General features: G+C 38.6%; 1 protein-coding gene across 2 annotated transcripts in view; it reads right to left on the bottom strand.

The window, feature by feature from the left end:
* LOC136845902 (titin homolog) overlaps positions 1-14,090 on the bottom strand; it is a 90,617-nt gene that overhangs the window by 8,509 nt on the left and 68,018 nt on the right. Inside the window, exons 8-10 of one of the 2 annotated variants that reach the window (XM_067116391.1) lie at positions 10,655-10,868; positions 7,048-7,153; positions 5,246-5,389 (exon numbers count right to left, since the gene is read on the bottom strand). In XM_067116391.1, the coding sequence (XP_066972492.1) occupies positions 7,111-7,153; positions 10,655-10,868 (257 nt within the window). In that variant the 3' untranslated portion in view covers positions 5,246-5,389; positions 7,048-7,110. Of the gene's footprint in view, positions 1-5,245; positions 5,390-7,047; positions 7,154-10,569; positions 10,869-14,090 lie in introns of those variants that run through there. The other variant, XM_067116384.1, reaches the window with a different exon arrangement.

Genomic DNA, 14,090 nt, shown 5'->3' with positions numbered 1-14,090 from the left:
TAAATATTCCATATCGGACAGAAGAGACATCCCCACTGATTTCCCAGATAATGGACCTAGAAACCTGGCTCTTCGGAAGAATAAATACTTATCATTTCCCACCTAGCTTCCCCTAATTTTTATCTGCAGCTAAAGCCAAAAGAAAGAAATAAAACACCTAATCAATCATCTTAACATTAGAACTTGAAAATCTCACGAGGGAAGCCGAGGAACGAATAAGTCAATCGAAGATCTTACTACTAGAAATTTCAGGAAAAGAAAATGTACTGCAAAGTGCTGAGCGGTAGCCAGCAATAGCTGAAAATGGAAAATCTTGACTTTCGAAAGGAATAAGAGAAACCAGCTATTTCAGTTCTGGCAGGCCTAAAGATGGAATAACCTTCCTTTACGACAAAGACTTCCCCATGTCAAGTTGGACCTGGTAAAGCTACGAGTTGACTTCTCAGAAGCTGAAGGAAACACTGTGTCAGACATAACTTTGGAGTGTCTGGACACCTGTCAGCTGTTCGCTCAGCAGATCGCCGCAACAAGGTTCATCACGCAAGACTTTGGATGATAATGGTGAAAATGTTGTCAAAAGATCTTCCATGAGGAGGAATATCGAACTTACGTAAGGAGCATTAGGAATTCGGAACCCGAGGGCCATTAGAGCCAGCAAGGAGCTAAGTCATAGGCGTCTTGACACTACCATATTTCCTGATTACCAGATGAATGAGACCGAATGGCAGAAAGTATACACCTCTTAAGTTCTAATGATCTTGTTCCCCCGAGTTCTCCAGATACGACACGGCAGTTCTGCGATGTATAAAAAGCAGACCCATTACTGTGTTGCACACTAGGACTGAGAACCACCTGAGGGCTTCCTTTATAGCTTCCTGAGGTCGAAGGTTATGACTCCTCTCGTTCCTGATCCTCCAGAGGCCCGGCCTGGTTCCTCAAGGTTATCTCAACCTGATATGAGGCATCTGAGTACAGATGACCGTCGGGAAGAGGGGAGACTATAGACCTTCCGGATGTCGATCGCTTCTTCTGACAATCACAGGCGATCCGACAAGCGAGAATCGTTCCAGATTATACCTGTATTCTCGATGTGGAAGTCCCAGCAATTCCTGGAGGACATACCTGAAGAGAAAGCATGCGAGACAAGACCCTGGAATGAGAGAGAGAGAGAGAGAGAGAGAGAGAGAGAGAGAGAGTAAGAGAGAGAGAGAGAGAGAGAGAGAGAGAGAGAGAGAGAGTGGACTCTGCGGCTGTTTCCCTGTTAGACAGGAACCCTCTACTTCCACATTTGTACCTTCAATGATGCATAATTGCCAACACTGGAGACATGAGTTAGAAGCAACAAGTTCGTTATACTGGCCCACATCCCTTGAAACCCGACAGCCACACTAATCATAGCTTGCTGACGCTACTGCTGACGACGGCTACACAAAAAAGACCATGGAGGAGATATCCTCCTCCTAAAAGACTGTTGCAGAGCCCAAAGGCGCCCTCAACAGAACCTCTCCGAATGTCCGGATAGTGAGGTGGAAGCTTTAAAGAAGCCCTCCTCTTCTGCCAAAGAACGTTGTACAGTCAGGCGACATGTTAACCGGTATGCCAGCCTTATTGACACACTGAAGTGATGAGGTGTCAGGCAGTACCAGACCGGAGGGGAGAATCATCTTGTTTAGTAAACTACGGTTCTGTCGCGTATAGCGACTCGAACATCGTTAGCCGGTAGTATAATGCTCCTCCGGAACCTTGGATTGAGGATAAGTGAAGTCTACCATCATATACTCATTCTCATTGGCTGAAGGAGAACAATATCCGGTACCGGATCCTCTTCTTCAAATGAACAATCCTTGTCAGACTGGTTGACCGGGCAGAGATTGTCGGACTGGTCGACGAGCTGGAACAGGAAAGAGAGCAGGCCGATCCCTAGCAAACGCCGAACTCGAAAACCGGGAACCTGCTACACCTGGGTGTGTGAAGGACACCTAGCGTGTCAATAAGTGAGACATACTGGAGGCACCAAAGTATAGGTTGCGCAAACCCGCAAGACCCAACGGGGATGACGCAACACCTGAATCACGCCCACTCCTGAAGGCGAAGAAGGCCACAACACGAACCACTCAAATCCGGATGTATCAAAACCGCATGAGAAATTAGAATCTGGAACTGAAGACCGGAATCAACCCCGAACCAACATGGATGCCTAGACAAGCGGACAGAAAACCTGCTGGAAAGTTGAGAAAGAAGCTGAGGAGGGAAGGAAGGGGAAGAAAGGAAGCCACACTCGGAGTAGCTACGGAGGCCCTACTTAGCGTTGACAGATGGAGAAGGGTCCCAACTGGACCGAACTCAAAGGAGTTTTGAAGGGGGAAGTTACGAGGTACTATTAGGTAGGGTAACAGAAGAAGCAAATTACCAACTATCCTGGAGAATGGAAAGGCTGAAGAAACTATCGGTGCTGATACACTGAGCGGCTGGGCGCGAACGCGCCGACTGCCGTAGCATCCATAAGAATTGCAGAGGATACATTACAGTTAGGAATCATATAAAGAATGAAATAAGAGAGTTGCTGATGCTCAGCACACCTGAAAACAACTAAGATCGGATGCCTGAGAAACTGCAGGTTGCAAAAGGTGATAAGAAAAGCGGATCCATTAAAATACCCCTTCCATAACCCCAAAGAGAGAGAGAGGGGGCCACTGAGCTCTAAAATCACAGGGTTGAAACAAAGCCTTGCTCTGCTGAGTTAAAGCCAAAAAACAGGATGCACAACAAAGACCCGGCGCCCTCAAAGACCGAAAAGAAGATTGAGAAAGGGCAATGGAAGAAAGCTTAGAAAATGGGGAAAACGGAAAATTTTCGCAGCCGAAGAGGCCATAGATTTCAAGAGAAAATAGGCTGGTTCTGTTCCCCGCCCCCCGATAATCCTGATGGACATTATCAAATCAGAAAATTCTTTAAGACATGATCATGAATATTGGAAAAACTCAGCCAGAATTACCACCATCGCAAGATGAGCGAAATTTTAAACCCCAAAGGAAAAAGACAGCCGAAGGAGGAGTATTCAAGGAAAAACAAAACAAATTCAGAACCAGATACATCAGAAACCAAATCTGAAAGACCCTTACGGATCTGAAACCTTTTGTTGCACAGGGCACGAAGCAGGAAATAAAACCAATGATTGATCTAAATGCCCTAAGGACCTAAACCTGAACAAAGAAGACCAGCTCAACTACTTTTCTTGAATATTTCTAAAGTAGAATTCCTACCCTTCTGAGTGATTTCTAATTCACAAATCCACCTTGAACACGCTTTTAGAGGAAGGGGAAATCTGCTGCCAACACTGCCTGCTCCGCGCCGGGCCGGCAGATCCTACCTTCGGGTTTGCGGTTCTCCATGACCCCGGCACCCCCGTTGGGCTGGTTCTGGAACAGGCAGGGGGCTGAAAAAAGAATGATTTGTATCTACAACACTATTACTACTACCCTTATCTTTAGTTCCGTTAATTTATTCATAAAGCTGAAAAATAGACTAGACATACTAGCTAGTAGCTTGTCCTCTAACTTTTAATAATTCTTCCATCTGATCTACCGACCAGACTCGCCGCCTATCTGACTGATACTACACTGTGTCTTCCTACATAAAAATACAAACAGAATGTCGATCGTGTTTAAGGGCACTCATCCTACGCCAGAACGTGTAGGGCCATGAGTGTCAGCATCTCCACAGAAGAAGGCTCTGTGGTCGAAATGTAAAAAAGTTGAAGCATCGGCGCTAGCAGATAGCAATGTCTTCTTGTTGACTTATCAAACAAGTCCAAAGTCAAAATCGAGAGAAGTTCCAAATCCTATCAATAAAGTATCCATCAGGAGAAAATGCGTTGGAAAACGTCCAAATAAGTGATCTGATGTCCAAATTCTTGAATGGAATTAGATAAATGACCAAAAGTTAGCCTGATGTGGGACACACCCACAGCATGGCTTAACAAAAAGCACCAGATCTCGGTCTCACTCGGCCAGGACTTGCAGCAGGTTGCCAACAGTACTTCAGGTAACTCATTTTGACAAGATTTTCCTGTAAGCGTTATAACGTGACAGTTTGGTACCCACTTAGTGGGTAAAAGCTGTTCAGGGATGTAGCTCGGGCTGGTGGGTGACCAGAGGCTAATTCAGGTGTTCAGGAGTGTTACTGCAACACACTAACAAATGGACTTTTAAAATTAATTAATGCACTCCTGGATTTCACTGACTGGAAAATGATCTGGTTGAAAGCAAAACTAACACTAGAATTTGTCCCCAAATAAAAAAATGTGGTCAGATCATTATTTTCTATAAAAAAAATGGCTGCTTGGAGAGAAAAACAACATGCAAAAGAAGTTAACCTCTGAAGGGAAAACTTTGAGGTCAGCAAAAAAAAAAAATTCACATCAATGGAAAGAGAATGGCAGTACATTCATGGAAATAAAAAAATTCTAAAATTTTCCCTACCTTCCATGAGAAGTTGAGAATGACTTTTACAACCCCTTGTAGGATGCCTCATTTACAAGACAATCCCTAAATTTTACCAACTTGTGTGTTTTATCTAATAAATAAATTCATTGTATTTTGTAAACTGGATTATTACTGCTCACACAATGTACTGAAACAGATAAATAAAAGCAGTAACAAATTTTTTGCATATGATTTGGAAATATTCAAGATAAATTTGAACCACCCCAGGCAGATTCCAGTAACTTTTTCTACTTTTACATACTTTTCTTCTGTCTTTGACAGATTTTCTTTGTAAAATTATTTACAACTAATACTATCTGTAGAAAACCAGCAAAAACAACCTTGGCCCCAGTTGGTATGTTTACAAACAAATTTAAAAGACTCATGTAAAGAGAATTCCATTGTTAATTACGTCTGTATAAATTCATTAATTGAACTCATTAACAATAGAAAATATTCCCCCACTTTGTTTCGAACCATTAATACACCATAGCTCTGGTCGTAATTCTGCAAGTCACATTCCTTTGCAGCTAAACCATCCACCTCCCCTTACTGCGTTTTACTTCACACTGAGGCTCAATGGGTCCCTTAAGGGTTAAAAGATTCCATTTCTAGAATGGGACAAGAACAGATTATAAACTCCACAATCCAGTAATTGGATGTTGTGACAATATGGTATACAATTATCAAGTGTATCTTCTGGATACAGTAGTCTTGCACGTGGTGTACTGAATAAAACCAAGGCTAATATACCTTCTTACCTTTTTCTATTTTCTTTGTTTTCTTGGCTGACATCATAGGAGTTTCCCAGGCAATCAAATCTTCACTAACAGTTGCAAGCTTTCCAATTACTGGACTATCAGTCAACCCTGGGAGCAAACTTATGCGACATGACCTCCTGGTTACTGCAAGAGAATATGGATTTCAGATTTTTTCTCGAAAAACAGAAATGAGTACGAACTTCTATGCCCTAGCTAAAAGTACCCCTTCCATCCTGCCCCTGTATTTTGACTTGAGCAATACACTTTCAACAAAATATCCCTTTCATCTCATAGTTAAATATGGAATAATTTTTTCATTAATTTAAATTATTTTGATAACTGAGCTAGAGAAAAACTTGAAACTCAGAATGCCACGCAGGTTAATAAAATAAGAGCTTAAATTCTTATATCCTCTGTGAAAAGCACACACATATGGTAATCATAAGACTCATTGCAAGCAACTCAAAATTACAGCAATAAAACTGCATGTAGTTTTTTACAGAGGTTATTTTTAAAGTATAATGGTAAGGCTTATAAAATGAGCAATGGCAAGGTAGACTAATGAGTCACATTTTAAATACACTGAGGGCACTTTCTCTTGAAGGATATGCTCTTATATGAAATGTGAAAAGTGGACCAAAATAAGTTAAAAAAAGCTGATTATGTGAAAAAAATAAAAATAAAAATAAGGCATATTTACCATAAATAAAGAGGCATTCAAATTATGTCTGAGTACTGTTTGTTTACAGTTCACTGCATAGAGATTACACGCCTAAAATAAAATGTAAAAAATAACAAGCTTTTTAAAATAAATCTAATAACTATAAAAGATATCACTTCAATAAAACATTAATTTCTAAATCTCTGTACTTGCTTATCTAATATGTCTTTCCAGTATTGACCAAAAGTGAAAATTTGGATGTGAACTCTTTTCAGGCATGAAAAAGTACCAACACATGCTATGGATTCACTGATTAAGAAACAGTCAACATCATAATTTCATTTTTTGTAACCATATAATATCTAATATTCATATTTTATACTACACATAAGGCTTCTCCTATATTTTTAAAATGAAAATGCTGAATGCCACTAATCCTTTTTACTGACAATTACTGACATACTGTTCTCTTGCCCAGATGTCACTTCAGCCTCCTAGGGTTTTATATCTTCTGTAAACTTACTTCAAACTAAAATTTCCTTTGTTAGCTCTAATGGATTAACTTCCAGTGTTAAGTCCAAGCTACTACCTTAACAGATATATGAACATACAAAATCAATTTAAATCCCACAGATTAATACACTGTTTCTTGTTTTACTTTACACTCCTAAAGATAATCAAAATAATCTTACTAAAATACTGCCAAAATTAAAATTTTAAAGTAACGAATATGTACAATCATATATAAGTTCTTCATTTAGTATATAACTATCTGAATATACAGGTTAAATTTACAATGAAAAGCAATATTTATTCATGCAGTACAACAGAACACCACGTGCTTCATTTTTATCAGCTGTTACAGAGAATTATAAGCATGTTTTACTTTACAAAATAAATTTCAAAGATTTCTACTTTGGATGTCAGGATAAATCAGCGCAATTCAAGTATTTAAGTCACAAAGCTTTTAAACAAAACATTGTTTATTCTATCATTCAACAAAAGCATTTTGAACAGACATTATATTAAATTAAATTAATGCAAACTACCAGACCACTGAGCTAATTTACTTAAAATTATATAGTTTGGACTATTTGTTAAGTTTGTTTTAAACAGAAAACTGACATCATGCAATAGGAACCTGGTGGGGCGGCAAAGGTTAATAAAATGTATTCACTTTACCGATATCGAAACAGGATTACTGTCAATCATATCTTAATGTAAATAAATGAGTCAGAGCCAAACATCTATTTAAAGAATTATGTGACATTTACCAATTGTATACTTAAATATTTGGCAATTATTAGTTACTTGAATGTAATCAACTATATTTAAGCAGTGCTAGAAGTCAAACAAACTCTGTTCAGTAAACCATTAAATTATTATAAATCCCATAACTCATTGGCTATAAAGGCTACTTAGTTGAAACTGCAGGAATTATTAGATAATTATATATAAAATAACTAATAGCATAAATGATGCCAGCTGTACAACTCGAATGCCTTTGATAAATGGCAACTTAACAAAGCTAAAACCTTTCAATCAACACAATAAATCTAAAACATACCAAAGTTCTATATTAATATTCAAAAGTTACAATCTATAATCTTTTTAAAGTTTCATCTCATGTGTATTTTTACTTTATGCTTCTACCCCTTCATAAGGATTAGAGATGTGAGAAAGAGGGTTGGTAAATTGACTGTAGACAGCCTCTTAACATAAACACAGTATTTTCACTTCTTGAACTGAGGCAATAACAGTGTTCGGAAAAAATCTAGTCAATTAACAATCAATCACTGTATTGACTAAAACCCACTCCTTTAACCATACACTCCTGCACTTTCTTAATACAAGAGTAAGAACTACTCATTAGAGAAACAACTACTGCATCAAGAATAGCAAGAGTTTTCACAAGACTTTGGTATTTTTACTCTATCACGAAGCCAACAATACATCAAGAATAGCTAGCTTATTCCTATAAGACTCTGGTACATGTAATTTTCTTTGATCATCCTGGCCTATAAAGTCGCTGTTTCTCACAAATAATTCTAACACTTTCCCATAATGAATACATCATAACTTCTTGCCTACTCAACTATATGCATTTTCCCAGGCAGATTATTTATGAAAGCCATACCAGGCTTCTCAATATTCATAACATTCTGAGATTTCATTCAAATCTTCCACTTGCTTGATTTTGTCTTACAAGTCCACCTCTCTAAATACAGGTATTCCCCTACTTACGATGGGGTTAGGTTCCAAAAAACCCATCGTTTGTTGAAAAAATCGTAACTCGAATATGGCCTAGCCTACACTAGGGTAATCAGTACCATCTATACATATATGGTAGCCTCAGCCTACACTACACAGTATACTTTATACATATATGGTACAGTAATTATTAGTGTCAGCTAATTCTGCAGGTTCAATGCAGACTGACATGATAAGTCAGTATAAAGAGAAATTGAATAACAAACAAGGCCTGGCCTGCACTTTCGTATATCATATACTGTAGCCTAGCCTACATTATACTGTATTCTATTTTCACATAACACCGCATTATACAAACATCAAAATAACGAATGTGCATCTTTTCCATGGATCTTTTAAAAGTTATGCTTTACTACACTGTATCCAATCGTAAATATTCTTATATTGCTTTTGCATTATAAATTCGATCATAGCGATCAAATGTTTTGGTTTGGGAATCGATCACACGGGTCTTTATTTCGGGCCGCGATTTAACTTGGTTCAAAGGGCATTTCTTGCTTCTAGTTAAATAAATGAATCTCTAGATACTTTATTTATAAGGGACATATATATTTTTCGTTATAACGAAGTGTTTTAAGTCGAAATATAACTTAAATATGTCTCGTTGTGAAATTAATTTAGCCATTTTTTCGTTAGTAGATGACATTGGCGGCTGGCCGTTTGTTTTGTGTATAAAAAAAAAAATCAAGATTCCGTTTGCTATTTATCTTGATTTCATCATCATACGCGAGCTTTTCGATGTATCTTTTATCGGGCGTGAAAACAGCAGTAATATGTGTTTTTCATGCCCAGTAGTTTTGATTGAGATACTTTCCAATTTTATTTGCGGTCGAGTTTCATCCATGTTGCCAATGCACAATAATTTATAGTCATTAGCAGCTTGAACATTCTTTTCTCAAGCGCCAGCTACAACTTGCAGCTTAAATTTACTGCAGCAGTATTTTCGATCTTTTCTCCAAAGCGGATAAAGGTAGTGTAAAAACATATCAGTACTTAACGTCATTTTTAACATAACTATGATAATTGTTTAACCATCACGTTGGTTGAAATACAAGCAAAACAGTTGTTATCCGATTCGTTATTAGCAAAACAACAGAGTCTCGTTCGGTTGCTTATGGCTGCACGCATTTTCGCAAGAGTATAAGGTTACTAACAATGCTTTTATCATTCTCTTTACTTTTTTAACTAGAAGATGGAATAAAGAGATGAGAAAAAGAAGTCGGTCCATTGTGTTGGTCTCTTTGCCTGATTCTACGGCAATTGTAGTGTACACGCTGTTGCCTGTGCCGCTCTGAAATTTAAAAATATTTTCTAAATATTGTCATACCGGTATTAATTGCTAACTCCATCAGAACTCGAATTATCGAAGGCATTATATCGCCACTGATTGCACTATATTTACAAACGCACAAAAATTGCAAACAAACACTCGACCTATTTTAACTTCCGACAACGAGCAAGTGAGGTCAGCTCATTGAATTAATTTACCTATTCCAGCCTCTCGGGCTAACGACTCATTAATCGTACACTGCCTGATTGTACGTTGTTGCCTGCGCCAGTCGCCCACAAAATTTAAAAATACGTATTTTCAAAATATTGTCGTATCGATATTAATTGCTAACCCCATCGTAAAAGCGAATTATCGTAACTCGAGCACTACCTGTACTGAACAGTCTGATGCACATGAAGTCATCATGATTAAATTATTGCTTTTAGCCATTAAGTTTTTGATTCTCAATGTGCTACAACGTTTGCAGGTGTACGTCAAAATGCATTTTACAAAAAAGGACCAAACATGACTTATTAATATCAGGCGTACAGTATATAAATTTTACAACACAAAACCAAACAGTGTTCATGAAAAAATTAAGTCTTCAGTACCACAGTATCTGATGTGCAAGAGTGGAGTGAACTGGTAGTTTTTATAACTCCTTCCACACTTTCCCTAAAAATATGCTGTGGATGGCAGACACAACACATACTTAGAAATAGCACATTAAAAGGCTAAAATATTATGGAACTATCTAAAATCTTACAAAATAGCAAATGAAGAATAAAGCTATCTACCAAGAAGATATCCCCAGTGAAATTACCAAGATTTAAATTCCCAGAAATGTAGTTTATCAAACTGCAGAACAAAACACAAGCTATAAAGTAAAAAGAACAATTTTAAACACCAAAAAGTAAAAAATAATAACATGCATTTTAAACTTTTCCACAAATGACTGCTTCAAGTGGTGGCTTTACATTATGGAGCAATATATACTTTTGACCAAATACCAAAGCTTGTTATACTGTGCTTAGCATTAAAACTTACAACTGTAGCAGTTTTAAGAGTAATAGTATGTGTATATCAAACCACATATACATGATTAAACAATTTATACTGACAAACTGAACATCTGCATTATATAACTATCCTAAAAAATACACTGACAATAATGGTGCTTAATGTTAAGAATTTGCAAAACAAAAACTTACCTGGGGTATCATTCCTTGCCGGAGGAGTTGAAGGCTTTAAAAGGTCAAGAAGGTTGGAGCAAGTTTGTTCTTCTGGAGAATCAGAAGTAACCTGATCTTGATCAAATGAGAAACTTATTGGTGCTTTTTTTTCAGGCAATATTGGAGACTGTCCTTGATCACTACGACACTGATTTATCAAAGGTGTTAAATGAGCTGGAAGAGGAGAACCTGAAAGCAGAGTTCAATGCTTTTTACTTCATTAAGAAAAATAGGGGGGGGGACATATTTAAGAAAGTGTATCTATGAAAATAAAAGCGCAACCCAAAATTCTTAAAATTTAAATAGTTTAATTTTAGAAGGTAAAAAATTTATGATAATTCTGTCATCATAAATATATCAAGTTTTTTCCCTTGAAGTTACACAACCCATAATTTCTCAGTATTCTTCTATCTTGTGTACCTTCTGTATGAATCATCACCTAGACTATGTCCCTGACTATGACTATTTTCATTTATGCCTACAAGCAATCACTCAATTCCAGCATCATCCAAGGAGATGCAATGCATTCTCTCCATGAACGTCTGTTTTGTGCCGGTTCCCTAAGGTCTTCTCAGTATGTCTTTCCTATTTTCCAGTTCATTCTTCTCAGCCAAGTCATACTTAAATAGCTGCTAAAATTAGTGAAGTGTGGTTCAACATATTAGATCTGAGATCCTGCAATAATACTTTTGTTCAGTACCATGGGTCTCATTCCCATTTATAGGAACCTGGTCACTGAAGTTTTCAACATTTAAGAGATTCTTTGTTATTATGCTTACATTGGTCAATCTATGTTCTCATATTTTTAATTTCACTGGGCTTCCCACTCCCGCCTTTTATAACATGAGGATTCTATTCACTGGAAGCTTCTTTGCTTCTTAATAGCTTTTCTGACATGTTCCATTTGAGTATGTACACATTCTGACATTTATATAATTAAAAATACCCCTAGCTTCTAGCGGCATATCAGTACAACACAACACCAGCACGCACTTCAAGAACAATTATAAAGTTCAACTGCACCACTGAGCTCAAAATCTTACCTCTCACCTGGCTAACTACTAAAAGAACATAAAACACCATGATATATAATACATTCATGAAATTAAATTTACAAAAAATCCAAATGCTCACAATACAACAAGAATAAATGGTGAATTTTCTTCAAACTTAATACATACATTCAAGACACACCAAAAAGCAGAACAAAAATCTAAGCATACAGCAATCTGCTAAAAATGACATTTTTATATATACTTACCAAGTAATTACTTAGCTAACAATTAGGCTCACAAGGCATCCTAAATTCAAAATTCGTGGTAACAAGTCAGTTGCAAAGCAGGGGGTGACAGGCCTAGCTCACTGCAACGAGAGTGTAGGAGCAACTTACAGCCAACAGCATCATTCTATTTTATTGTTGCAAAGTCCATGAAAAAGGGGAGGTGGAAGGGCTCTCCGATTCAGTAATTACTTGGTAAGTATATATATAAAACTTTATTTTATTATAAAACTGTCACTTTTATATAAGTATTTTATTATAAAAATGTCACTTTTATATAAGTACCTTACCAAGTAATTACTTAGCTGAATCCCACATTGAAAAGGGGGTGGGATGAATGGACAATTCTACTTCAAAGCATCTAGTCTGGCAGAAGGGATGGCCAGCATTGAAACAATGTTTGTCGCTTCCTCACCTGGTAAGAGCTACTGCAGGTGAATACTGCCTCAGGTTGGTGCTCATCTTAACCTGTAGTGGCGCGGCAGTGAGCTGAGAGTCGCCTCTACATCAGTGGAAGTCTTGCAACAGAGGATATGCCTGATCGCTGAGAAGACATATGCAAGACAAAAAGTTGCCTTTGCCCTGGGCGCAGTACCACAAACCAACAACCAGATAACACTGTCACCCACCCTGACACAACAAACCACTACCCATCCAATGAACTGGTGGGCACTCCAGGTACAAAGTACCCCCGGGCTCCCCAAAAACTCGACACCCTACATCTAAGCAAAGAGACAGAAGAGAGACAGGATCTCTCCTGTGCTTCTTCCCCCAATACCATGCCAGCCACTGCAAATGGTCTGAGGGTACTGCAGTTTTCAAACACTGTTTCCACTTCTTCGACTGAAGAATGGACGAGAGGGATAAACTGTGCTTGAAGGCAAGAGAGGTAGCCACTTCCCTGACTTCATGAGCTCTAACTTTGATCAAAGGAAAAAAGTCTTCCTGAATCCAGGAATGCACTTTGGAGATCAGGTCTCTAATAAAGAACGATACGGCACTCTTTGACAAAGGATGAGAAGGATTCTTGACAGAACACTACAGGTTGCTAGCAGGTTCTCTGACCTTCTTGGTCCTATGCATAGTACCTCAAGGCTCTGATTGGGCAAAAAGCCCTCTCCTCTTCATCTGGGCCCAGGATATCCAATAAATTCCTAATATGGAAGGAGCAAGGCCAAGACTTAGAAGGATCCTCATTCTTGGCTAAGAAGCCTAAGGTGAAAGAGCACACTGCATCTCCTTGGGAGAAGCCCAACCTCTTGTCAATTGCATGCAGTTCACTTATACATTTGGCCGTAGCCAGGGCTACTAGAAAGAGGGTCTTCCGCGTAAGGTTCTTGAGGGAGGTGGAACTGAGTGGCTCAAAAGGAGGACTATTAAGCCACTTAAGGACTACATCCACGTTCCAAGACAATCAGATTTCTTCTGCTTAGAAGAGTCGAATGAATTAATAAGGTCATTAAGATCCTGGTTAGATGAAAGATCCATACCTCTGTTAAAAATCGAGGTAAGCACTGCTCGGTATCCTTTAATGGTGGACAAGGACAGACTCCTAGAGGTCCTAAGGTAAAGGAGAAAATCTGCAATCTGGGTTAAAGATTTCTCAGAAGACAAGATGTGATTTCTGAGGCACCATCGACGGAACACTTCCACTTTGACTGGTAGACATTGCAAATAGATTGACATCTGCACTTCGCAATAGCTTCCACAGCTGCTGTTGAAAAACCTTTCACTCTGGCGAGTTTCCTGACAACCTGAAGCCTGTCAGAGCGAGAGTGTACAACCCTTGGTGGTATCTCTTTAAGTGAGGTTGTTTGAGTAACCATGGTCTTTGGGGTAGCAGCCTCGGAAAGTCTACCAGAGGATATAGAAGGTCCAGGAACCACTCCTTCATGGGCCAGAATGGCACTAAGAGTGTCAAAGAGATGTTGCGGTGTGACACAAACTTGTTCAGGACTTCCCTCACCAAGCTGAAGGGTGCGAAGGCATCAAGGTCCAGGTCCAACCAGTCTAGGAGCATGGCGTCCATCGCCCATGCCAGGGGATCTGGGGCTGGAGATCAGAAGGGAGGAAGGTGATTATTTCTTGAGGTGGCAAAAGGTCTAAGGGCAGTTTGCCCCACAATCTCCAAA

The sequence above is a fragment of the Macrobrachium rosenbergii genome, chromosome 2, assembly GCF_040412425.1.
Source record: "Macrobrachium rosenbergii isolate ZJJX-2024 chromosome 2, ASM4041242v1, whole genome shotgun sequence".
In the NCBI taxonomy this organism is placed as follows: domain Eukaryota; kingdom Metazoa; phylum Arthropoda; class Malacostraca; order Decapoda; family Palaemonidae; genus Macrobrachium; species Macrobrachium rosenbergii.
The sequence above is the reverse complement of the archived record's forward strand: the minus strand, read 5'-3'. Positions and strand labels throughout refer to the sequence as shown.